At 30.3% G+C, this 24879-nt stretch overlaps 2 protein-coding genes across 2 annotated transcripts in view; both read left to right on the forward strand.

The window, feature by feature from the left end:
• Positions 1-18415, forward strand: part of LOC113387696 (protein sax-3-like) — a 30798-nt gene extending 12383 nt beyond the window's left edge. Inside the window, 19 exon segments of the mRNA XM_026625059.1 lie at positions 2650-2850; positions 2853-2926; positions 5198-5408; positions 14434-14516; positions 14587-14753; positions 14822-14903; positions 14969-15075; positions 15116-15272; positions 15332-15530; positions 15600-15721; positions 15786-15938; positions 16165-16387; positions 16618-16704; positions 16707-16834; positions 16892-17213; positions 17276-17462; positions 17533-17793; positions 17917-18124; positions 18203-18415. Coding sequence (XP_026480844.1) covers positions 2650-2850; positions 2853-2926; positions 5198-5408; positions 14434-14516; positions 14587-14753; positions 14822-14903; positions 14969-15075; positions 15116-15272; positions 15332-15530; positions 15600-15721; positions 15786-15938; positions 16165-16387; positions 16618-16704; positions 16707-16834; positions 16892-17213; positions 17276-17462; positions 17533-17793; positions 17917-18124; positions 18203-18388 — 3158 coding nt within the window. The 3' untranslated portion in view covers positions 18389-18415.
• A 1865-nt stretch (positions 18416-20280) lies between these two features.
• Positions 20281-24879, forward strand: part of LOC113388452 (protein sax-3-like) — a 29617-nt gene continuing 25018 nt past the window's right edge. The window contains exon 1 of the mRNA XM_026625829.1: positions 20281-20295. Within this exon, the coding sequence (XP_026481614.1) occupies positions 20281-20295 (15 nt within the window). The remainder of the gene's footprint in view (positions 20296-24879) is intronic.

Genomic DNA, 24879 nt, shown 5'->3' on the forward strand with positions numbered 1-24879 from the left:
AAATATTAAAACGAGTTTAAATATATAGAATGTTTTAATAATATATAAAAGTGCCTAAAAATGTACAGAACAGCCTTAACTATTTTGAAAAGTCAAGAAATATATGTTCGACCCAAAATTAGTATTATTATAAACGAGTCAAAAATCATTGAAATCAGCATGTGTGGTAATGGATATGAAAATATAAACTCCACTTGTATAAAAATATATAAAACTTATTGACTATGAAAATTAATGATATGAAAATATAAATGACAAGTCCAATTGTTTTTCTACAATCACTAGCCTGCTTGATTTCCCCACAAGCATAAACAAGTTTAAAAATTTTTGGACGAGCCTAAATATTTTTAAACGAGCCTATAAATTTATAGAAGAGCTCATAATATAAATAAACTAAGGACTATGAATATTTTTAGACAAGCCTAAATATTTTTAGACAAGTCTAAATATTTTTTATTAAACCTAAATATTTACAGACAAGTATAAATATTATTAGAGGAGCCTAAATATTTTTAGAGAAGCCTAAATATTTTTGAACAAGCCTATAAATTTATAGACGAGCTCAGAATATAAATAAATATAGGTCGAAAAATATACAGGTCAGCCTAAAAATTATATAGACGAGAATATAAAAATATAAAGACGACAGAAATATATATAGACGAGTCTAAATATTTTTAGATGAGCCTAAATAGTTTTGAACAAGCCTACATATATTTATACAAACTTAAATATTTTTAGACAAGCTTAAATATTTTTGAACGTATCTGCAAAGTTTTAGACGAGCCTAAATATTTTTAGACTAGCTTAAATATTTTTAGACGAGCCTAAATATTTTTAGACGAGCCTAAATATTTTTAGACAAGCTTGAATCTTTTTAATCGAGCCTAAATATTTTTATAGACGAAACTGATAATTTTTTGGCGAGCCTAAATAATTTTTGAACAAGCCTACATATTCTTGAACGAGCCTAAATGATTTTGAACAAACCTACATTTATTTAGACCAGCCTAAATATTTTTAGACGAGCCAGAATATTTTTGGACGAACCTAAATAATTTTAGAAGAATCTAAATATTTTTAAACAAACTCAAATATTTTTAGACGAGCCTAAATGTTTTTGGACGACTCTAATTATTTTTAAACGAGCCTAAATATTTTTATAGACGAGGCTGATAATTTTTTGGCCAGCCTAAATAATTTTTGAACAAACCTACATATTCTTGGACGAGCCTAAATGATTTTGAACAAACCTACATTTATTTAGACGAAATATTTTTGGACGAGCCTAAATAATTTAAGACGAGTCTAAATATTTTTGTAGGCGAGCCTGAATATTTTTTGAAGAGCCTAAATATTTTTAAACGAGACTGAATGATTTTAGACAAGCTTGAATCTTTTTAGACGAGTCTAAATATTTTTTAGGACGAGCTTAAGTATTTTTAGCGAGCTCAAAAATTTTTGGACAAGCCTAAATATTTTTATAGACGAGCCTTTCTATAGACAAGCTTGAACCTTTTTATAAGCAAGCCTAAATGTTTTAAAACGAATCTAAATATTTTTATGGACGAGCCTAAATATTTTTAGACGAGCCTGAATATTTTTAGATGAGTCTAAATATTTTTAGACGAACCTAAATATTTTTAGACAAGCTTGAATCTTTTCAGACGACTCTGAATATTTTTATAGAAGAGCCTGAATATTTTTAGACGAGCCTTAATATTTTTAGACGAGCCTAAATATTTTTAGACGAGCCTAAATATTTTTAAACAAACTTAAATATTTTTGGACGAGCCTGAATATTTTTAAACGTTCTTGAATATTTTTAGATAAGCTTGAAACTTAAACGGAGCATGGCAGAATCCGTTTAAATCCGTTTAAATAAGTCTTTCTCATGGAATAACCATAAGTTTGATTTTGACAATCCCCAAATTTTATTCCATGAGAAAGACTTATTTAAACGGAGCATGGCAGAATCAATGTTAATAGTTCGGACTAACAATAGCATAAATCTAAGAACCGACACAAATATTTTACATGACACTTATATAAGCATCATTAATAATTTATAAATTTTTTCATTTATCTTATTCTTTTCGATAAATTAATTTGTTTTTTCATTTTTATCGATTTTGGTATGCGAAACGTCTGTAATCATAAAATACAGTTGTGTTAAACAAATCTGAGTGCTGTTTTATTCATATTAAACAATTAATATATATATATATATATATATATATATGTATATTTATATAGATGTTTATTATAGGGATAATTTCCACCAACCATTTGTCTGTAAACTTTCAACTTTCATCTTTTAAGTTTAAAAATTCAAGCTAGATTAAAAGATTACATTTAATAAAAATAAGGTTTCTCTTGTTTATCGACCCCTTACATTTTTACTTTTTTATTGGAGAGAAAATAATTTTGTTCTTGGAAACAAGATTCCGGAAATAATTAATTAACCAGATAAAAAGGCTATTTTCAGACTTCTATATTTTGGCATTTATATTTTTTGTCTCTGTTACATATATATTTTCACACTTTTAGCTTTCCATAATTAATATAAGCTATCTGATATTGTAAATATATAAACATATAATTCTTAATAATAAATAAATTATTACTAATAATTTTCCTTTTTTCCAGCACCTCCAAAATTCACCCAAAAACCCACAGACAAACGCGTCGGTCTAAACGGTGTTGCCACATTCGAATGCTCCGCATCGGGCAACCCCAAACCCTCAGTCTTCTGGTCAAGGGAAGGTTCTCAACAATTAATGTTCCCTGATAACACATATGGCAGAATTTCTGTGACACCTCAGGGCACTTTAAGGGTCCAGGGGCCGAGAAGGAGGACGAAGGGTACCTTGTTTGTAGCGCCCTTAGCGTTGCAGGGAGTACTACTGTTAGGGCACATTTACAGGTAAGAAATAGAAATAGAAATATTTATAATAATAATAATAGTAATAGACTTATGGGTTAATTCTGGGGTAACATAGACGATAAGATAGTACTCCATCTAAATAATGTTTAAATTTTTGATATCACTGCTGCATGATGAAAATCATTCGTGTATTCTTTATCCAGTGGAATGCTTCTTACAAAACTTGTACCAAGTTTATTTTGTGAATAGAAGAGTGTCTTACTTTTATAAAGTAGTAATAAGATATTATGTTTATAATAATAATATTAGGTTGTCAAATATCTCCCTTCCGCTTTTCTGCTCTTGGTTTATAATACAAAAAGGCGGAAGGGAAATATTTGACAACCTTAATAATAGATTTATGGGTTAATTCTGGGCTAACATAGACGATAAGATAGAACTCCATCTAAACAATGTTTAAATATTTTTGATATCACTGCTGCATGATACAAATAATTCGTTTATTCTTTATCCAGTGGAATGCTTCTTACAAAACTTGTACCAAGTTTATTTTGCGAATAAAAGAGTGTCTTACTTTTATAAAGTAGTAATAAGATATTATGTTTATAATAATAATATTAGGTTGTCAAATATCTCCCTTCCGCTTTTCTGCTCTTGGTTTATAATACAAAAAGGCGGAAGGGAAATATTTGACAACCTTAATAATAGATTTATGGGTTAATTCTGGGGTAACATAGACGATAAGATAGTACTCCATCTAAATAATGTTTAAATTTTTGATATCACTGCTGCATGATGAAAATCATTCGTGTATTCTTTATCCAGTGGAATGCTTCTTACAAAACTTGTACCAAGTTTATTTTGTGAATAGAAGAGTGTCTTACTTTCATAAGATAGTTATAAGATATTATGAGTGTAGTAAATACTGTGAAAATGTCTATCTAATTGCTGTACGATCAGGCGTATTTTTAACTTCCCGAAGGAGAAGTTTATGTTTTCATAAAAAAAATCCGATTCGCTGATTTTATGTTTTTTCCTGGACGTTTCAAGTCATTCTGAATCAAATGAGACCAAATTTGAAAAAAGTATGTATGTGTGTATGTGTAAGTTTGAACCGATTTTTTGCCGTAAATCGACGTTTTCTCAAAAACGGCTGGACCGATTTCAAAAATTTAAAAGCCATTCGATGTATCTCGATGAGGACTAACGTTTATTAGTTTGCGTGACGATCAGCCAAGCCGTTTCTTTGTAAATAGCTGAGAAGAGATAAAAAATCGTCCACGTTTTAGCCCGCAATTCTGAATTGATTTTGAAATTTCAAAAACTGTTCGAAAGATATTGGTTGGGAATCGTGCTGATTAGTTTTTGGTAAGGATCGGCCGGGCCGTTTTCTTGTAATAAAGTGTTAAAAAAGATTTTTTTCGACGATTTTTATGATTTTTTTTTCTGACAAGTCGTTTAATTTTAAATATTCGTCAAAGTTTGCAAAAATTAGTATCGTTTGTTTGGCGTTTGTTAAAATTAGAAATTTCATCGATGTTTTCTCAAAAACGCCTGAACCGATTTTAAAAATTTAAAAGCCATTCGATGTATTTCGGTGTAGATTATCTGTTCTCAGTTTTGTGCGACGATCGGCTGAGCCGTTTCTTTGTAAATAGCATAAAAGTGAAACAAAATTGTCCACGTTTTGGCTCTCAATTCTTTTTCTAAAGATTGACGATTTTTACGAAACTTTTTGTTTTGGCGATAAATATCATAGTCTTGTAGAACATACTAAAATGTTACGGCCCTACGACAAATAGTTTAATGTTAGAAATTCCTCAAAATTTGTGCCAAAAGTTGCTTTTGTGATAAGATAAATCAAACATTATCAATTCACTGAAATTTATAATAATATTATCAAATTTAGAGCTTACAAGCACGTATTTGTGCAATATTATTAATATATTTACAATTAATTTAAATGTTTTTGAGAAAATTCTATTCGAAATCGTTGACTAATTCTATTCGTTAACAGTTGACTAATTTTATCTAAATATCTAAATTTTAATTTCAATTGATTTAATCAATTCTTACACATTTCGGAAAGTTCATGCAGCATGCCTTAAGGCTACATTCCACTTTCTACTAGTTAAAATACGCCTGAGCGCGCTGCAACTAGACATACATGTTCACAGAGTATACTGCCAGGAAAGAAACTTATACTCTATGTTACTGGTCCAAAAATTTGTCAAAATTTAATATATTTTTTACCAAAAAAGTATTTATGCTGAAATTAGTCATCAGGATAAAATGTGTCTTTTATTTTAGGTTACTTCAGTAGAAGACACGCCTCCACCGATTATCCAAATTGGCCCTTCCAACCAAACTTTACCCAAAGGCAGTATGGCAACCTTGGTTTGCCAGGCTACAGGTTCACCTGCGCCTAAAATCAGGTGGACCAAGGACAATGGTGTACCTTTGAAGGATAACAAAGCCTCCAGGATACACATTTCTGGTTCAGGAACCCTAAAAATTGACGGTAAGTGATAAAGTAACTATTTTTTGATATCGCTGCTGCATGATACAATTTTTTTTTTAACTGAATGATCTAAAAAACTTTCTGCTTGTATTGAGAAAACATTGCTTTCGAGGAAAAAAATTATAACATCTTTTTTTTATTTTCCATAAAATATTTTCGTAATTTTGGATTAAAAATTCAGGAAATTACCCAGACTAAGCACAGTCTAAGCGCCACTCTGGTACAAATGTTTACCCAAATGCGTTTAGACTGTTTATGTACTGGAGCACTTTTCCAATTTTCGTGAAAACTATTGAAAAATGTCGCACAGAATTCTTTGCAAATTGATTTATACATCATTATATACAACCTAGTGTTCTTGGTTTGTATGGAAATGTCATATATAAATGTATATATTGATTTATACATTATCATATATGGCCTGCTGTTTGTAGTTTGTATGAAAATTGGATATATAAATGTATATATTGATTTATACGTCATTATATACAACCTAGTCATTATATACAACCTAGTGTTTGTAGTTTGTACGAAAATTGGATATATAAATGTATATATTGATTTATACATCATTATATATGGTAAGTCTATGTGGTTTGTATCCAAATTTCACATATAAATGTATATATTGATTTATAACACATTTATATATGGCCTAGTCTATGTAGTTTGTATGTAAATCTTATTTATAAATGTATATATTATATTATATATGGCTTAATGTTTGGAGTTTGTATGAAAATCTCATATATAAATGTATATATTATATATATATTTATATCTTTTTAGTGATTGCTTTAAGGATAAAAATTATTACATCTTTTTTCATTTTCCATAAAATATTTTCGTAATTTTGGATTAAAAATCAAAAATCACCCGGGCTAAGCACAGTCTAAGCGCCGCTCTGGTACAAATGTTTACCCGAGTGCGTTTAGACTGTTTATGTACTGGAGCACAAATCCAATATTGTGCGAAACTATCGAAAAACGTGAAAATGCCGCCAAGCTAAGCGCAGTATAAGTGAAAATGTCGCACAGAATTATTTGCAAATTCGTTTAGACTGTGACTATACGGGAGCACTTTTTCAATTTTGTGTAAATTAGGCAACTATTTTTTTTTTTTTGAAATTAAATTCGAAATGAAATGACGATTGTTAATGCTTCCGGAGATGAATTGATTTATTTATAATTTACGTTTGATTTGCTCAGATATAACAAGATATTGCAAAAATAATGAAAGTTACTGTATTTGTAATAATATAATTGAAAACGTTTGAAATTTCTCGAATATTTCATTACGCTACGGAAAGTTCCAGCAATTTGCTTTAAGGCACAATGCCATACACCACTAGCCTTAGTTTTATCTCGGTGATTGAGTGATTGCCAACACGGCTAAATCTTGATTGATGGCCAGGATGTTTGTCAAAACGTCTCTGTGCCTGTTTTCTTAGAAAGACGTAGAATTAAAGAAGTTTATCCCGGACAAAAGATGTCGTGATGTATTAGTAGATTAGGAAAGAATTTAGCAAGACTAAATATATATAGTAATGCGAGAGCTAGTTTTGTGAACTTTTTGGCAAACTAGAAAAAAATTAAAAATTGAGTCAGTGGTTCAATTTCCATTTTTTTCGAACATAATCTGTATACTTCTACTTAAGTCTTTAGTTATTTATTTTTTTTTTTTGATGACGTCATGTAGAAGTTGTAAAGCAAATGTCATTTTTTACAATAATAATCGGTACAGTTGTTGTAAAGTAAATGTCCTTTTTTATACAATTATAATTGGTACAGCTGCTTTTTTTGGCTGCTGTAATTTAATTCATTACTTTCCTTAAATTATTTTAAATTTTTTCAAAAATAAATATTCAAACTTTACTTAAGAGTTCAAATCTCTGATCCGAGCAGAGTCATACTTTTAGTGTAACATTTTATCATTTTTTTAAGTTTGCTTGTCAGTAGAGTTCTTTCTATTACATCTATGTTTACCACAAAAAATTTGTCAGTTATTTTTCCAAGTTTAGATCAAGTTTACTCGTCAGTAGAATCTTTTTATAATTAGAATCCAAGTTTCGAATCCGTACAGAACAAACGCGACATATTTTTGGAAAATCAAGAATGTCTACGTGTTTTTTGCTCGTCAGTTGAGTTCTTTTTCTTCAGTGTAACAATGTATCATTATTTTTGTAAATTGAGATTCAGTTTGCTCTTCAGTAGACTTCTGTTTTTTCTAGAATTTGTCGATTTTTAATTTGTTATTTTATATTTAGGACTGAACTACTTACTCGTCAGTAGTTCAAGTTTTTATTTATTACATCTGTCAGTAGAGTGTTCTTTTTATTTTCTGGGTTAATATTAATTTTGCTCGTCAGTAGAGTCCCTTTTTTAATTTTTAAGAACTATATTTAATTTGCTCGTCAGTAGAGTCCTTTTTTGATTTTCAAGAATTATATTTAATTTGCTCGTCAGTAGAGTCCTTTTTTTTATCTTTAAAGACTATATTTAATTTTCTCGTCAGTAGAGTCCTTTTTTGATTTTCAAGAACTATATTTAATTTGCTCGTCAGTAGGATCCTTTTTGATCTTCCAGAATTATATTTAATTTGCTCGTCAGTAGAGTCCTTTTTTCCATCTTTAAAGACTATATTTAATTTTCTCGTCAGTAGAGTCCTTTTTTGATTTCCAAGAACTATATTTAATTTGCTCGTCAGTAGGGTCCTTTTTGATCTTCCAGAATTATATTTAATTTGCTCGTCAGTAGAGTCCTTTTTTCCATCTTTAAAGACTATATTTAATTTTCTCGTCAGTAGAGTCCTTTTTTGATTTTCAAGAATTATATTTAATTTGCTCATCAGAAGAGTCCTTTATTTTTCAAGGATTATATTTAATAAGCTCGTCAGTACAGTCCTTTTTCTAATTTTCAAGAAATATATTTAATTAGCTCGTCAGTGGAGTTCCTTTTTTATTTTTTAAGGCTTATATTTAGTTTGCTCGTCAGTAGAGTCCTTTTTTAATAATCATGATTTATATTTAATTTGCTCGTCAGTAGAGTTTCTTTTTTAATCTTTAAGGACAGTATATAATTTGCTTGTCAGTAGAGTCCTTTTTGGATCTTCAAGACATAAATTTAATTTGCTCGTCAGTAGAGTCTTTTTGAACACGAAGAAGTATATTTAAATTAGTAGAGTCTTTTCAAGAATTATATTTAATTTGTTTGTCAATAGAGTCTTTTTTTCAATCCACAAGGATTATATTTAATTTGTTTGTCAGTAGAGTCCCTTTTTTAATCTTCAAGACATAAATTTAATTTGCTCGCCAGTAGAGTCCTTTTTTAATCATCAAGAATTATATTTAATTTGTTGATCGTCAGTAGAGTACTTTCTAGTAATCAAGAATTATATATAGTTAATTTGGTTCCCGTCAGTAGAGTTCTTTTTCAATTCTACATAATTATATTCAATTTGCTCATCAGAAGAGTCCTCTTTTAATAATCAAGAATTATTGCTCGTCAGTAGAGTCCCTTATTGATCCCCAAGAATTATATTTAATTCGCTCGTTAGTAGAGTCCTTTTTTTCATATTCTATTTTGCTATTTAATTTGCTCGTCAGAAGAGTCCTTTTTTAATCATCAAGGACTATATTTAGTTTGCTCGTCAGTAAAGTCCTTTTTTATTTTTCAAGAACTATATTAAATTTTCTTCGATAATAGTCCTTTTTGGATTTGTAAGAATTATATTTAATTTGCTCGTCAGTAGAGTCCTTTTTTCAATCCTCAATAATAATGTTTAATTTGCTAGTTAATATATTGACAATCAAACAGAAATTTCAAAAGAACTCTACTGATGAGTATGTTAAAATTTCTTTTGTATCTGGAGCAAGAAAAGGACTCTACTGATAAGCAAAATGAAAATCGTAAAAGGACTCTACTGACGAGCTAATTAAAATTGGCCATTGATATATGTATATATATATATATATATATATATATATAATATATTTAATACTTCTGTAAGGGTGTACGATTTGATACTTCTCCTAAACGCTTATTCGGACTTGGATAAATCTTTTTAGAGTTTGGCAAAGAAAATTTTCAAGATTTAATGAACGATAAAACTATCGTAATATTGTAAAAATAAATGGCAAAAATTACAAAAAAAAAAACTTATCATTGAAAACATTTGAACTGTCATCTGCTAGAAATGCCATTCACTTGAAATTTGAATTTAGCTGACATTATGAGCCTAGATAATATTAAAATATAATATTCAAAAAAATGTAATGTTTACATTATTGCCGAAAAGCAGCTGAGATGTGCCAGCAATTAAAATAATAAAGATACAGTCGACAGTATATGATGTTTGGCAGATGAAATTATATAATTCATTCAATAAATAACGCAACAAGTCCAAAATTGCATATACATTATTTGTTTAAACTTATGCATGTTGCATTTTGGTATACATTACTAAATTATTTAACACAAAAAAATATTTCTACTTATTAAAAAATGATTTAGAATTTTGTTTCATGTGTCAAAAATTTATTTTTTTGGCATTGGATATGGAATATTAGCAAATTGATCTTAGATTGAATAGTGCACCCTATGAACTAGATTTTACAAATTAATTCACCTAAGATTCGAACATGAACAATAATGTTTATTAAATTATTAGTAAGAAAAATGTACTCTAGAAATTATAATTGCCAAGAAGCAACTAATGAAAATTATAGACTAAATTATTGAAGCAATTATGGTGTGTGGTAAAATCAAGTGTGATATTGTTCTTTTACCGCTGACACTATATTAATTTTTATCAGAATTTTTTATAATGCTTATACTAAGACCATAAATAAATCACAAAGGCAGGACAACACATAGGATATTAAAAAGTATGGGATAGGATATTAAAAAATTGGCACTTTTGAATTGTAGACGTGGGTACAGGACAACTTTTGTCGGTTCATCTAGTATATATATATATAATTTTGAATACAATCAATATCTACTATATACTAATATCATCTCAGCGAACATACAAAATCAATCTTCGCAGGAAAAATAAAAATTATCATATTCAATTTTGCAGACGCCGTAAAATATATAAAATATTTCGCGCTAAAATAAACCGCGAACGTAAATGTAAAGGATATACATTTTTCAGGAACAGAAAAACAGATATATCCTGGAAAATCCCTCAGGACTTGTATGAAATATATATATATATATATATATATATATATATATATACATATCCTTTTCTATATTTTTCCGCTCAATCGAACGCATAATTTCCCTTAAGTGGCGTAGAAATTTTTCGATGTTCGATGCAATTTCCCAAGTATTGTCATAAAATCAGCCAATCACCCTTCGATTCATTTCAAATATTCATGTTTTTGTGTGAAAGGGAAAAAAGTGACACGTGTGCGACTACCCTAACTAATTCATGTGCGAATTTGTCGCTTTTATAATTTTTTACCCTCGGAAATCCATTCACCGGATCAATGACACAGTCAAGTGGTTATAGACATGAAATTGTGTCAAATCATGTAGAAAAAGAAAAATGATATATATATATATATTTTCAAAGGTATTTTGTTCTACACTGGTAACACTAATTGCCACGTTGCGTTAACATCTGAACTGAAGAGTACAAGTTTTGTACTTTTTTTAAATTATCTCAAAAACTATGAACAATAGAAAAAAATAGTTTGAGAACAAAATATAGCTTATAAAATTCTGAATCTAAACTATTATATAATTTTGTATGGAAATGAACATATTATTGAATTGATTATTATATGTTTTTGACGTCAAAAATCTGCATTGGCACCCAGATTTTAATATAAGTTTAATATTAGGATAAAATAAGATTAAAATATAAATATTTTAATGATTTAATATAAGTATTTTTACATTGGAGGTTATGTATATTTCTACACAGGCAACACTAAAAGTTCCGTTATGTTAGCAAGTGAAGTTAGTTACACATGAAATGCCTTCGGTTTCGAAGGGTGAAAATTTTTACATTTTCTAAATTATCTCATAAACTAAAAATACTAGAAAAAAATAGTTTGAAAACAAAATATCGCTCATAAAATTTTCTTTTCAATAGAATCTATTATATAATTTTGCCCACACATCCTTCGTTTTTCATTTATACAATTTCAAAATTCGTTTTATTGGATTTATCTTATTTCTACAACATGAAATGCCTTCGGGTTTGAAGGGTACAAATTTTTACATTTTTAAAGTATCTCAAAACTCAAAACACTAGAAAAAATAGTGTGAGAACAAAAATAGCTTATAAAATTCTATATCTAACCCATTATATAAGTTTGCCCCCACATCCTTCGTTTTTTATTTACACAATTTCAAACTCCTTTCCTATTGAACTCCACTTATTTCTACAATGTTAACATACTAATTGTATTAAAATTTATGGATTTTTATATTGGTAAAACAATTGTGTTAAATTAAAAATTGAAACTCATGTAATTTTATATTGTTGATACTGATTTAATTATAAGTTATATATATATGTACACTGGTATTTGTTTCGTTGCGTTGGCACTTGAAGTTAGTCACGTATGAAATTGAAAGGTACAAATTTTTACGTTTTTTTTTAATATCTCAAAAACTATAAACACTAGCAAAACGTAGTTTGAGAACAAAATATAGCTTATAAAATTTTGAATCCAACCTACTACTACATTTTTTTCCCAATTCATCACTTTTACTTGTACACAATTTTAAACTTTGTTAATAGAACTGCCACCACGCTCTGATAGTTAACATGTTTCAGCGTCGAGTTTTGTAAATACGAAGAAATTAAAGAGTACAAATTTTTACTTTTTCAAAATTATCTCAAAAATTATAAACACTAGCAAAAAATAGTCTAGAAACAAAATATTGTTTATTAAATTCTAAATCCAACCTATTACTACATTTTTCCTTCATGTTATCCTTTTTCCTTCAAACTATAAACTAATAATGTTCCTCCCTTTACGAAAGCTCTAATGTGTTTTGAGGCGTTGAGTTTCCTAAGTGGAAAATAAATTGCGAAGAAAAATGAGCAAAAACCTGCGAACTCTGATAGAAAATTACGCTTTTTCTATTGGTCGTTAAGAAATCATCAATTTCCTGCTTTTTGCATCGAGAACGAACTAGTAATTAAACTCGAATTGCAAAGGGAAAGATTTGTTTTGGTTTGAAATAAATAGAAACGTAGTAAAAGAAACAGTTTTGAGTTTGAAAACGTGTGAAAAAGAATAATGTGTGCGTAAAGTGATGTAGTGGGTTGGATACAGAATTTTATAAGCTATATTTTAGTCTCAAACTATTTTTTTCTAGTGCTTATAGTTTTTGAGATAATTTAAAAAAAGTAAAAACTTAAACCTTTAAATTTCATATGTAACTAACTTCAGCTGCCAACGCAACGAAACAATTAGTGTTGCCAGAGTATAAATAAATAACTTATAACTAAATCAGTATTAACAATATAAAAATACATGAATTTCAATTTTTAATTTAATACAATTAGTTTTACTATAATGTAGAAGTACATAAATTTTAATACAATTAGTATTATTATTGTAGAAATAAAAGGAATTCTGTAGGAAAGGAGTTTGAAATTGTGTAAATAAAAAACAAAGGATGTATGGGCAAAGTAATGTCATGGGTTAGATGCAGAATTTTATAGGCTATATTTTGTTTTCAAACTATTTTTTCCTAGTGTTCATAGTTTTTGAGATATTTCAAAAAAAGTAAAAATTTGTTCCCTTCAATTACATACGTAACTAACTTCAGGTGCCAACGCAACGAAATAATTAGTGTTGCCAATGTATAAATACATAACTTAAAATATACATAAATAAAACAGTACTAAAATTATAAAAACTCGGGAATTTCAATTTTTAACTCAATACAATTAGTATTTAATTTATTTTAATTTACTAATGTAGAAATGCATAATTGTTAATACAATTAGTGTTATTATCGTAGAAATAAGAGGAGTTCAATAAAAAAGAAGTTTGAAATTGTGTAAGTAAAAAATGAAGAATGTAAAAGAAAAATAATGTAATAGGTTGGATACAGAATTTTATAAGTTTTATTTTGATCTTAAACCACTTTTTTCTAGTGTTCATAGTTTTCGAGATATTTATTAAAAAAAATAGAATTTGTACCCTCCGAATCCGAAGGCCTTTTACATGCAACTAACTTCACTTGCTAACAACTAGTATTGCCAGAGCATAAATAATTAACTAATAATTACATCAGTATTAAAAATATGAAAACACATAATTGAATAATTAATTTATATTAATACATAATAAAATACAATTTATTTTGACTTGCATAAATTTTAATACATAAATTTAATAGAATTTAAAATAAAAATAGAATGAAATTTTAATGCATAAATTATATAATAGATTCGATTGAAAATTTTATGAGCTATATTTTGTTCTGAAACTATTTTTTGCTAGTGCTTATAGTTTTTGAGATAATTTACAAAAAGTCAGAGCTTGCACCCTTCGAACCCGAAGGCATTTCATGTGTAACTAACTTCACTTGCTAACGCAACGAAACAATTAGTGTTGCGTAGACATTTATAACCTCAAATGTAAAATTACTAATATTTAATTATTAATAAAATTAGTGTTGCCAAAGTAGTTTGTTGATGTCAAAACACAATTTTTCTTACTCACTTATATAAAGGGTCCGCCAAATAACTTTATTTTTTTTTACAAACTACTGAATATTTTCTAAAATTTCTTTTTCTATTTGAAAGTACAATCCTCTCAGTTAATAACGAAATTAATTTAGTTAATAATTTAATTCAAAAATGAAAAAATAAGCCTCGGCTGACCGTTGAGAAAAAAATGAAAATGAAAATGAAAATGAAAAATGTTAGATGGCATACCCTATATATAGATCTTCTTTGGCAGTTTTTTTTTGGCAGTATAAGTCCAAAGCAGTTTCCTGGTTCTTCAATATCAGCAATATGAGCAATTTTTCTCATTTTTCAGATCTGCAAGTCACTGATTCAGGACACTACACTTGCACAGCATATTCAGAAAGTGGAGAGACATCCTGGTCATCTTCTTTGATGGTAAGTTGAACAATTGACTAGAAATTTTCTCTGATGACTCTATTTTTGCTTAATTTTTTTCTTTTTTTAGGTCGAAAAAAACCCATCATCTCATTCTACGACCTTACACAGATCACCAGATCCTAGTACATTTCCAACATCACCAGGAACCCCTAGAGTCCTTAATTTGACTGAATCCAGTGCAACCCTAGCCTGGGTTCGAGGCCCAGAAAGGCACAATGCCAGCCCACTATTAGGGTAAGTGGATAAAGGATACATCTTTTTCCTCATTTGACGCATATATCAAGACACCTTGTTTTTTCCAGATACTCCGTGGAATACTTCAGTGCTGATTTGCAAACTGGTTGGGTAGTTGCAGCCAGTAGAATTGCTGGTGAAAGTATAACAGTAAGTACTTGGTCTTCAAATCACCACCAATTGTCAACAATTATAATACCAGATTTTCCTTTTAGATCAACGATCTCAAACCAGGTACCTCCTACGTCTTTCTGGTACGTGCAGAAAACTCGCAAGGCATGTCTGTGCCAAGTGGCTTGTCTAATGTCATAAGAACACCCAGACAGGAAAAAGGGCTCTTTAGGGTCCCTTGGTGAAAATTTGGCCCAAAAAGATGCAATGACCCAACAGGAACTGGAAAATGCCAGGATGGTTCTAAGTGGCAAAGTTGTAGATTTAAGGGATGCACAACCTACTAGCCCTACAAGTGTAAGGGTTGTTTGGCAACTGCAAGTCAGCCATAGCGAAAAATACTTAGAGGTAAATAATAGATGATAAAAATTATTTGGGAGCACACTAACATGTTGTTTTTGTTCCAGGGTATATATATTCGTTTTCGTGACTTGACAAGTGGTTCCCAGAAATACAACATCCTGACAGTCCCAAAAGCAACTGTTGAGACTTACATTGTAAACAATCTCAAGAAATTTACCAAGTACGAATTTTTTGTTTCACCTTTTTACAAAACTGTTGAGGGGCAACCTAGTAACTCCAAAATTGCGCAGACCATGGACGACGGTAAGTAGATAGAAAAATATTTATGCTTTAATCTCCAAAATAGTATATTAAATTTTCTGTTTTTTTTAGTACCTTCTGCACCACCAGATAATATCCAAACAGAAATGCTAAATTTGACAGCAGCTTTGATCAGATGGTCACCACCACCAGCCCAACATCATAATGGGATCTTACTGGGATACAAAATACAAGTATAGAAAATTGAGTGACTTCAAAGTTGGCTTGATGTTTATGATTCTATTTCCTTGTTTTTAGGTGAAAGCTGGTAACTCCAGCAAAATCCTGGCACAAATGTCTCTAAACTCCACAACTTTGTCAGTGATGCTCAATAATTTGACGACAGGAGCTTCATATAATGCCAGAATTGTTGCTTACACCAGGATGGGAGCCGGCCCTTATTCATCCCCGGTAAAAATTAGACTTAAGGATTTTCTATTACCTTTGGATAACTATTTATATCCATTTGTCTGCCAGGTCTCTCTGGTAGAAAAATAGACTTACGACTTTGCCAGCTTTTTCTTCAGCTTTGGATAACTATTTATATCCATTTTTCTGTCAGGTCTTCCTGGTAGAAAAATAGACTTATGACCTTACAAGATTTTCTATTGACTTAGGATAACTATTTCTCTGTCAGGTCTCTCTGGTAATGGATCCTGCCCTCCTACAAGCTCATCCAAGGGCTCATCCAAGTGGTGGAAATGGTGGATCCCGAACAGGTGCCCAAAGTGTTGTCCAGGAAACCTGGTTTGTGGCAGTTATTGCAGTAATGCTCCTGGCTTTCCTGTTGGCTGCAGGTGCTGCTATGATGTTATTCAGGAGACGCCAACAGTTGACCAAGGAACTCGGGCACTTGAGTGGTAAGATGATAAATGATAAGGGATCGTTCAAGTATTACGTAAGCAGATTTAGTATAATCATTTACCCCCCCCCCCCTGTCCCTCTTTGTCAGCAAAAGTGAGCAAAGATGTCACCAAAATGTCATCCAGAATAAGTAATCAATAACCCCTCCGCCCGCCAAAGTGCTTACGTAATACTTGTACTGCCCCTAGCAACCTGAAGGTTTTTGCAATATTTTGGTTTTTTCCAGTGCCTGTTGTCAACGCCAATGAAATCGCTGCTCTTAACATGAACGGTAAGGAGACTTTGTGGATAGACAGAGGTTGGAGACCTGCAGACACGATAAAGATTCTGGTTTATCGGAAACTAAGTTGTTGAATGCACCTGGACAACCGTATTCTGATAGTGCTACTGATTATGCAGAAGTCGACACCAGGAACATGTCGACGTTCTACAACTGCAGAAAGGTAAATATAACATATTTTTGTTTGCTTGGTTTGGAATTTTATGTATCTTCTTCCTAGTCTCCTGAAAATCCGACGCCCTACGCAACCACAACAATAATACCATCAGTCCCGAACCGAGGAGAGAAGCACCACTTACAAACCAGTAACACAGACTCGTCCTCATCCTGTGTCAAGCCTAATTTAGACATGTCTACAACATCAGGATCGAGTTCTCCGAAATCCTGCTTCGACCCTTCGGTTGCTGCAATGGCCAACAGCAATCTGCAGCAGTTGCATCAGCAGCAAAGTATGCAATCAGCACCTGGCTTTATGCAGGGTAATAAATATCCCCCGTACATATGTCATGATGGGAAGATGGTGCAGCAGCAAGCTTTTACAAGTAAGTAGGGGATGAAATAGGGTTGATATTAGTGGGTGCATATAACTTGTTTATTTGTTCAGCTCCTTCCAATTGGTCAGATTTTCTACCACCGCCGCCAGATCATCCGCCCCCCACACCTTTGTTGGGCGCCCAAAGCATAGGACCATACGGAGCTCCGAGCCCGATTGTCGGCAAACGTTGCCCGCAGTTCAATTGTGGCAACACTAGAGCAGGATCACAGATGTCCAACTGTCACCACAATCACAAGTATGAAAACACACTAAAAACCAAACTAAAATTTTCTTTTATCTTATTTCACCTTATTTTTTACTTCTAGTCCAATGTCGGCCTCTCACCATTCATCAGGACATTCCTCTTGTGGTTCCTCGAGTGGGCACAGTGGCACTGGTTGCAATGGTTGCAGTAACAACGGTTGCAGCAATAATGCATGTTGCAATAATGGCTCGAATGCAGGGTACTCACCTTGGTGTCCTGTGCAAGGAAATCAAGGGAACAATTTGGGGGTTATGTACTCGCACGAGAATGTTTACAACAGTCCTGTTGCGCCTCCTTATGCTAATAATGGTCACCACAACAGGTAAGGGTAAAGGATATATGTGGGTAGTGCCTATTGGCAAGTTGCTCTTAGTTGTAGCAAAATCTTGCAGTAGAAAATTTCTTTCTAACTGTTATTGGTAACTGATTGGATTTTTTTCTTTAGATACCAAATGCAGCCCCCAAACCAGCACCCTCCCCAGTTACCAGGAACGTATCCAAACAGCCAGTTCGGCGGTTCGAACCCACACCACTCCGAGTACCAGTCTTCGTATGGCATGACCAGGCAACCAGGAAGCAACGGACATTGCATAAACTCATCCTCCAGGTCTTGTGCTTCCTACGAAGGCATATCCTGTTCAGACCAACACCAGGTTAGATACACACCACCAACCCACCACCAACTCCTAAAAACTTCACCAATTAATTTATACTCTTTACTCCTTTCCCAGATTATTGCAAACCACCACGCCAAAATGAATGGTTCATCCTGCACCTACCAGGATTGTTCTGCTCCTGAAGATGCAAGTGATAGACATAGTGAGGATTCCAGCAGCAGATGCTGCAGCTGCAGCGAAGGATCGTGTCTTTATGCTGAAGCAGGCGAACCTCAACAAATCCTCAGAATCGTTCAATAGGAAAGGGCTTTCTCGGATGAGATTTGTATGCACGCAGGAATCAAATATTGAGGTTAGGATTAAGATAAAGATAAAAAATTGAAAGGTAATGACTAATGCTGATTGGCCTGCTGTGCTAATCATAGTACAGTGGTAGGTTTTTGTGTAATTGATGCGTTCTTCCACGATTTATTTAATTACTTAGGAATTCTGAAATTTTGAATGATGGCGTCCATATACAGTAAAGTAATATACGTAACACTTTCTAAAGAAATTTGTACACTTTGCAATAGTTTTTAGTAAAACGGAAGACTGAGTGTAGGAATGAATATATAGAGGTTGTAAAATAGACTGGTGTTATGGCAAGGTTATGTTACGTGGCGATTTTTAAAAAAATGGTACTGAAAACTGTTAACATCATGTATGTTTTATTACTCATGTATTTTTGCGCGTCAGTAGAGTCCCCTTTTTGTCAAGTACTATTTTCTTTTAATCCTGTTTTTTGGTCTATTTTCCTTGAAAGTCCTTTTTTGGGAGTCGTTTTTTCTTGAAAATCGTTTTTTTTTTGAAAGTCGTTTTTTTTTGAAAGTTTTTTTTCTTGGAGTCCCAATGAATAATGAACTCTACTGACGATCAAATTTAAATTTTATGAGAGTTATTTATAAAAAAAGGGACTTCTACTGACGAGCAAACGTAAAAGAAATAAAAAAGGGACTCTACTGACGAGCAAACTTCAATATTGAACTAAAATATTGGAAAAAGGGATTCTACTGACGAGCAAACTTTAATTTTGATCTAGAATTTTGATAATGAAATAGAATTGTAAAAAAAGGGACTCTATTGACGAGCAAACTAAAATATCAATCTAGAATTACAAAAAAACGACTTTACTGACGAGCAAACTTTAATATTGATCTAGAATATTAAAAAGAAGGGACTCTACCGACGAGAAACTGTAATATCGATCTAGAATTTAAAGAAAAGGGACTCTACTGACGAGCAAACTGTCATATCGATTTAGAATATTACAGGAAGGGGTTCTACTGACGAGCAAAGTTTAATATTGATCTAGAATTTTCAAAAAAATAATTTTATAATTGAGAATATTAAAAAATGAACTCTACTGACGAGCAACCTACAATATTAATCTAGAATTAAAAAAAAGAAATAAGAAATAGAAAATTTACTGACGAATAAACTTTAATTTTGATGTACAATATTTAAAAAAAGAAACTGAACGTATTCTATCTAAAACGCCTGACTGCACACCAACTACATAACATTTCTACAATTTCAGTACCATTTTATATGAAAAATCTTACGTAACATTCGTCTATTTTACGACCCTTTAGTCTCATCAATATATAAATAAAATCACATCAATAACGCACAATATTTTTCAACTAAAAAAATCATTAATATTCTCCAACAATATAAATAATCCAATTTTCGACTAAAAAAGTTTTACTTTAATTTATAAGTTGAAACGAAAACTGCCTTTGATGAACTGATTAACATATCTTTAATAACCGACGACGAATAACCCATATCTTAATTTATATTAAATATTAAATAAATATATTAAACTATTATTTAATAAACTAATCATTAATTAATAAGCGTAGACGTTTTTCATGTAAATAACCTGTTTTCTTTCCTTCGTTACCAACTGCATTGTTAGATGTCGCTAGTATTAAATCGTTGTACATTGTATTTTGTACATATTGTATTTAAAGTTTATTGTTGTCCCAGAATTTAATGGAAGATTATTTAATATTTAAATAAGATAATATTAAGATAAGCGTAAGATTTTGTATTTATGGTGACTATTATTAAACGTGTAGTATTATTAAATGACTGTGGATAACGCAAGAGTTCGTTAAACGATTTAGATTGTAAGTTTAGTATATAAGATGACATGTGTCATGGTAATTTATATCTTGACATGTCATAATAAAGTAATCTTATGTGGGTGTTGACTGTTGGTCAATATCTGCTACAAAAATCGTCATTTTTGACAATTGTTTAATCAACGAAGTTTCTGTTATCATACATTCTTCCTTGCTTATTTATATGTAAAATACGTCTGATCGCACGGCAATTAGATAGACATGTCTTTTATGCATATAGTCATACATCATTTATGACATCTTGACATATATCATACTGATTATATATCTTGTTATCTGAATATTGACTATGATCATTCACTACGAATATTATCATTTTTCATTCTATCTGAAAATGATTTTTTATGTGTCATTTGATGTCATGTATTTTTCATGACATCTTGACATATGTCATTGAACATATTCTTGATAATGTTGATTGTTGGTAAACGTGTACTATAAAAACTGACATTTTTCGCTACCAATATTTGTAATTGATAAATATCAACTTTTTATAATTATGACAATTATCAATATCACGACATTGACATATTGACATTTCTGACACGTGTCAGAAAAATTGACATGAAATTGACACGATGCTTGGGAACATTGATACTAACAACATAATTGATTAATATAGTCAATATTCTATCGATTATATAAAAATGTCAATTATTGACACTTGTTACAAATATTGACTTATATATCAGAGATATTGACAAATTTTATTGACACGTCCATTTTTTGGAAATATTGATTACAAATAATGACATATGTCAATTATACAAGATTATTTTATAAATTATAATTGAAACATCTTTTAATAAATTAATTATTGATCTTATAGAAAATATTATCCGTTTCTAATGTCTGTCATATTGACATGTCAGTAGTATTGACATGTCACTGGCATCGTCAATGACACTCTAGAAATTTGATTAAAAAACATTTGAAATGGAAGTTTTTGACATTTTTCAAATATATTGACATAAGTCAAATGTCAAAGATATTGACATTTGTTATTGACACATTGACATTTATTAAAAATATCTCTACAAACATATTCTGAAATTTCTTTGTATCGACTTCATATAAGAATATCTGTTGTGATTTTGACATGTGTCAAAGATATTGACAATTGTCAATGACACCTTGACATTTATTAAAAATATCTCTACAAAATACTAAAATTTCATTGTATCGACTTTATACAAGAATGTCAGATTTTGACACCTCTCAGAGCTATTGACACATGTCATTACTATTGACAAAAGTCAATGACACCTTGACATTTATTAAAAATATCTCTACAAACAAATATTAAAATTAATTTGTATCGACTTTTTTATATAAGAATGTCAGTTGCTGACATCTGTTAGTGATATTGACATACATCACGTGTCAAATATATTGACAATTGTCATTGACACTGAAATATTTATACGAACATAAACTGAAATTGATTTGTAACGACGTTATAATATCAGTTGTTGACACTTGTCAGAGATATTGACAATTGTCATTGACACCTTGACATTTATTAAAAATATCTCTACGAACATATACTAAAATTGATTTATAACGACTTAATATAATGTCAGATATTGTCTTCTGTCAGTGATATTGGCATCTGTAATATATATTGACATACGTCATATGCATTGACATATGTCACATATATTGAAGTAAAAAAACTCAATGTGTCAATGACAATTATTGACACATTAAGTTTTTTTGGAATTTTGCTACGAACTGAAACTAAAATAGATTTGTACTGACTTTATATAATAGTGTCAGGTATTGGCATCTGTCAGAGCTATTGACATATGTCACACATGTTCACATATGTCACATATGTTGAGGTACTAATATATAACATATAAATATAAATCGTTATCGTAAACGTTAAATGTAAAAATCAACTTCAATCATTAATGTCGTACTAAAAATTAGTTAATTAGAGACTAAAATAATTATTATATATGTATAATGTAACCCTAGCCTAACATAGTTTAAAAGACTTTTTTAACCCCGTACATGTATATATGTAAATACTTTCCAAAAACAATTATAAACGATTAAGCAATTACGAAAACAGATAATCATTATAACCTCTAAATGTAGAACAAATAAATCATTTATATTCTTGATGTCATTTAGAAGTGACATAAGTTTTAAGTTTATAAAAATGTGTCATTTAAAATAGGCCTAGTCATTTCTGCGCCTAAATAAAGTACTTTTAGGTACTGATTTTTTTTTGTAATGGCGCAGAAGTAAAACTTCTTTATGTCGTAGGTGAAAAATTAAAAAAAATAGATTTTTTTTTGAGCCCTAGAGCACTTTTTTTTACTACGAGGAAAACGAGAGCCCCATAATATCTATAAATTTAATATATATATGAGAATAGATGATTATATAAATATATATATGAAAAACAATAAATTATATTATCCACGTTTAGATTTAAGGGCAGTAGGTTTAAGGGTTGTTTTGTTTTTAGTACCGAGGGATAAATTTGAAGTCAATTTTTTTTTTGAACTTGGTGTCAATTTATTTTTATCGATTGTCATTTGAATCATAGACCTTATACTACATGGACTAGTAGTTCTCATATGTTTTCGATTTTATAAGGGAAATGTGACGTCACTAAGTGAACGAGCGTTGCCGACAATCGCGGACTCTCCCGATTGATTAAATGTCATTTAAATCTATTGACATTTGTATTGATTGGTATTTTCATCGATTGACATTTGTAGTGATTGGAATTTTCATCGATTGACATTTGTATTGATTGGAATTTTTATTGATTGACATTTGGATTAAGTGACATTCGACTCAAATGACAATATCATCTGCCATGCGCGTTGACTGTAATTCATATAAATTGATATTTATATCAAATGACATTTATTTTAATTGTCTAATTTGTATGAAATGTGTTTTGTATTGAATATTATTTGTATTAAGTGACTAGTAATCAATTTTATTAATTGCCATGTGTCATTTTAATTAACATATGTCAATTCTTACTAATATTTGTATTATTATCAAATCGATTCAAATTTATTCCAAGGTACTATCACAAAACTTTGAGTCGAAATATTTTATATAACATTTGAAAAATAATTGTGGACAAATAATAGTGGCGCTGGTGTCGCCGAAAAGTGACAAATTAAGCAAAGATTCGAACCATTTTTATGTGTTTGTATTTTGAACACGTAAAAATTACGAAAACTTGGAAATTTGGTTTCAATGGAACATTTTATCAAAATCTGTTGACTTTTACAACCGCCTGTAGCGTTGATGTCGTCAAAAAATGACAAATTAAGCAGAGATTCAAACCATTTGTATAATTTTTGCAATTTGAACACGTAATAAATATGAGAACGAATCCCAAATTTTGTTTTAATGCCACATTTTGTCATTGTGACAATCGCCTGTAGCGCTGATGTGGCCAAAAAGTAAAAAATTAAGTAGAGATTCAAACCATCTTTATGGATTTTCGCATTTTGAACGTATAAAAATTTTGAAAATTATTTTTAAACTTAATTTTAGTACCATATTTTGTCATTGTGTTGTCCTTGACAACCGTCTGTAGCGCTGATGTCGCCGAAAAGTCAGAAATTAAGTAAGGATTCAAACCACTTTTATAGGTTTATGCATTTTGAACATGTGAAAATTATGAAAGCTCGAAATTCAGGTTCTGTAGATCATTATGATCTAGTGTTTTTTTCTCTTACAACCGTCTGTAGCGCTTATGTCGCCAAAAACTGACAAATTAAGCAAAGATTAAAACCATATTTATGGATTGTTTTCATTTCGAATATGTAACAATTATGAAAACGGAACGAGTTTTTAGTAGCAAATTTTGTCATTGTGTCGACAAAAAATGAAAAATTCAGCAAAGATTCAAACCAATTTTGAAGGTTTTTGCATTTTGAACGTATACAAATTATGAAAACGATTCCGAAATTTTGTTTTTTGATTTAAACCATTTTCATAGGTTTTTGTATTTGAATTTGTTAAAATTATGAAATTATGAAACTCGGAATTTAGATTTTAGTGAAACATTTTACCAAACTGTGTTGGCTTTTACAATCGCCTGCAGCGCTGATGTCGCCAAAAAGTGACATTAAGTAAAGATTCGAACCAGATGTCGGATTATTTTATGAATTATAAAATATAAAACGGATTCCAAAATTAGTTTCCAGTAACGTACTCTTAATTTTGACGTCGTTCATTGTTTTTAGGTAAATGACTATTTCAAATTATACAAAAATAATTATTTCAAATATTATATAATATATTTTGATTCAAAAATCTTGTTGCAAACGTACTAGAAATTATCTGTCCGAATTTATAACACTTACTAATTTTAACTAATTGCAACTTATTTTTTCGTTTATATTTTATTATTAATTTATATATTATTTACTTGATAAATAGACTTTTTCAAAAATATGTTAAAATAAAATAAAAATAGCATAAATAAAAACACTACATTACAATTTCTTAATTTATTTTAAATCAAAGGGTATAATTAAACATAATTTTATTTTGTTATCAAGAATTCAAACCTTATTAGGTTGTCATGCAAGCACTCATGTTTCACAAAAAAAA

Source organism: Ctenocephalides felis, unplaced genomic scaffold (genome assembly GCF_003426905.1).
Source record: "Ctenocephalides felis isolate EL2017-DRISC unplaced genomic scaffold, ASM342690v1 CF-g0.4_SCAFFOLD_03572, whole genome shotgun sequence".
NCBI classification, from domain to species: Eukaryota; Metazoa; Arthropoda; class Insecta; order Siphonaptera; family Pulicidae; genus Ctenocephalides; species Ctenocephalides felis.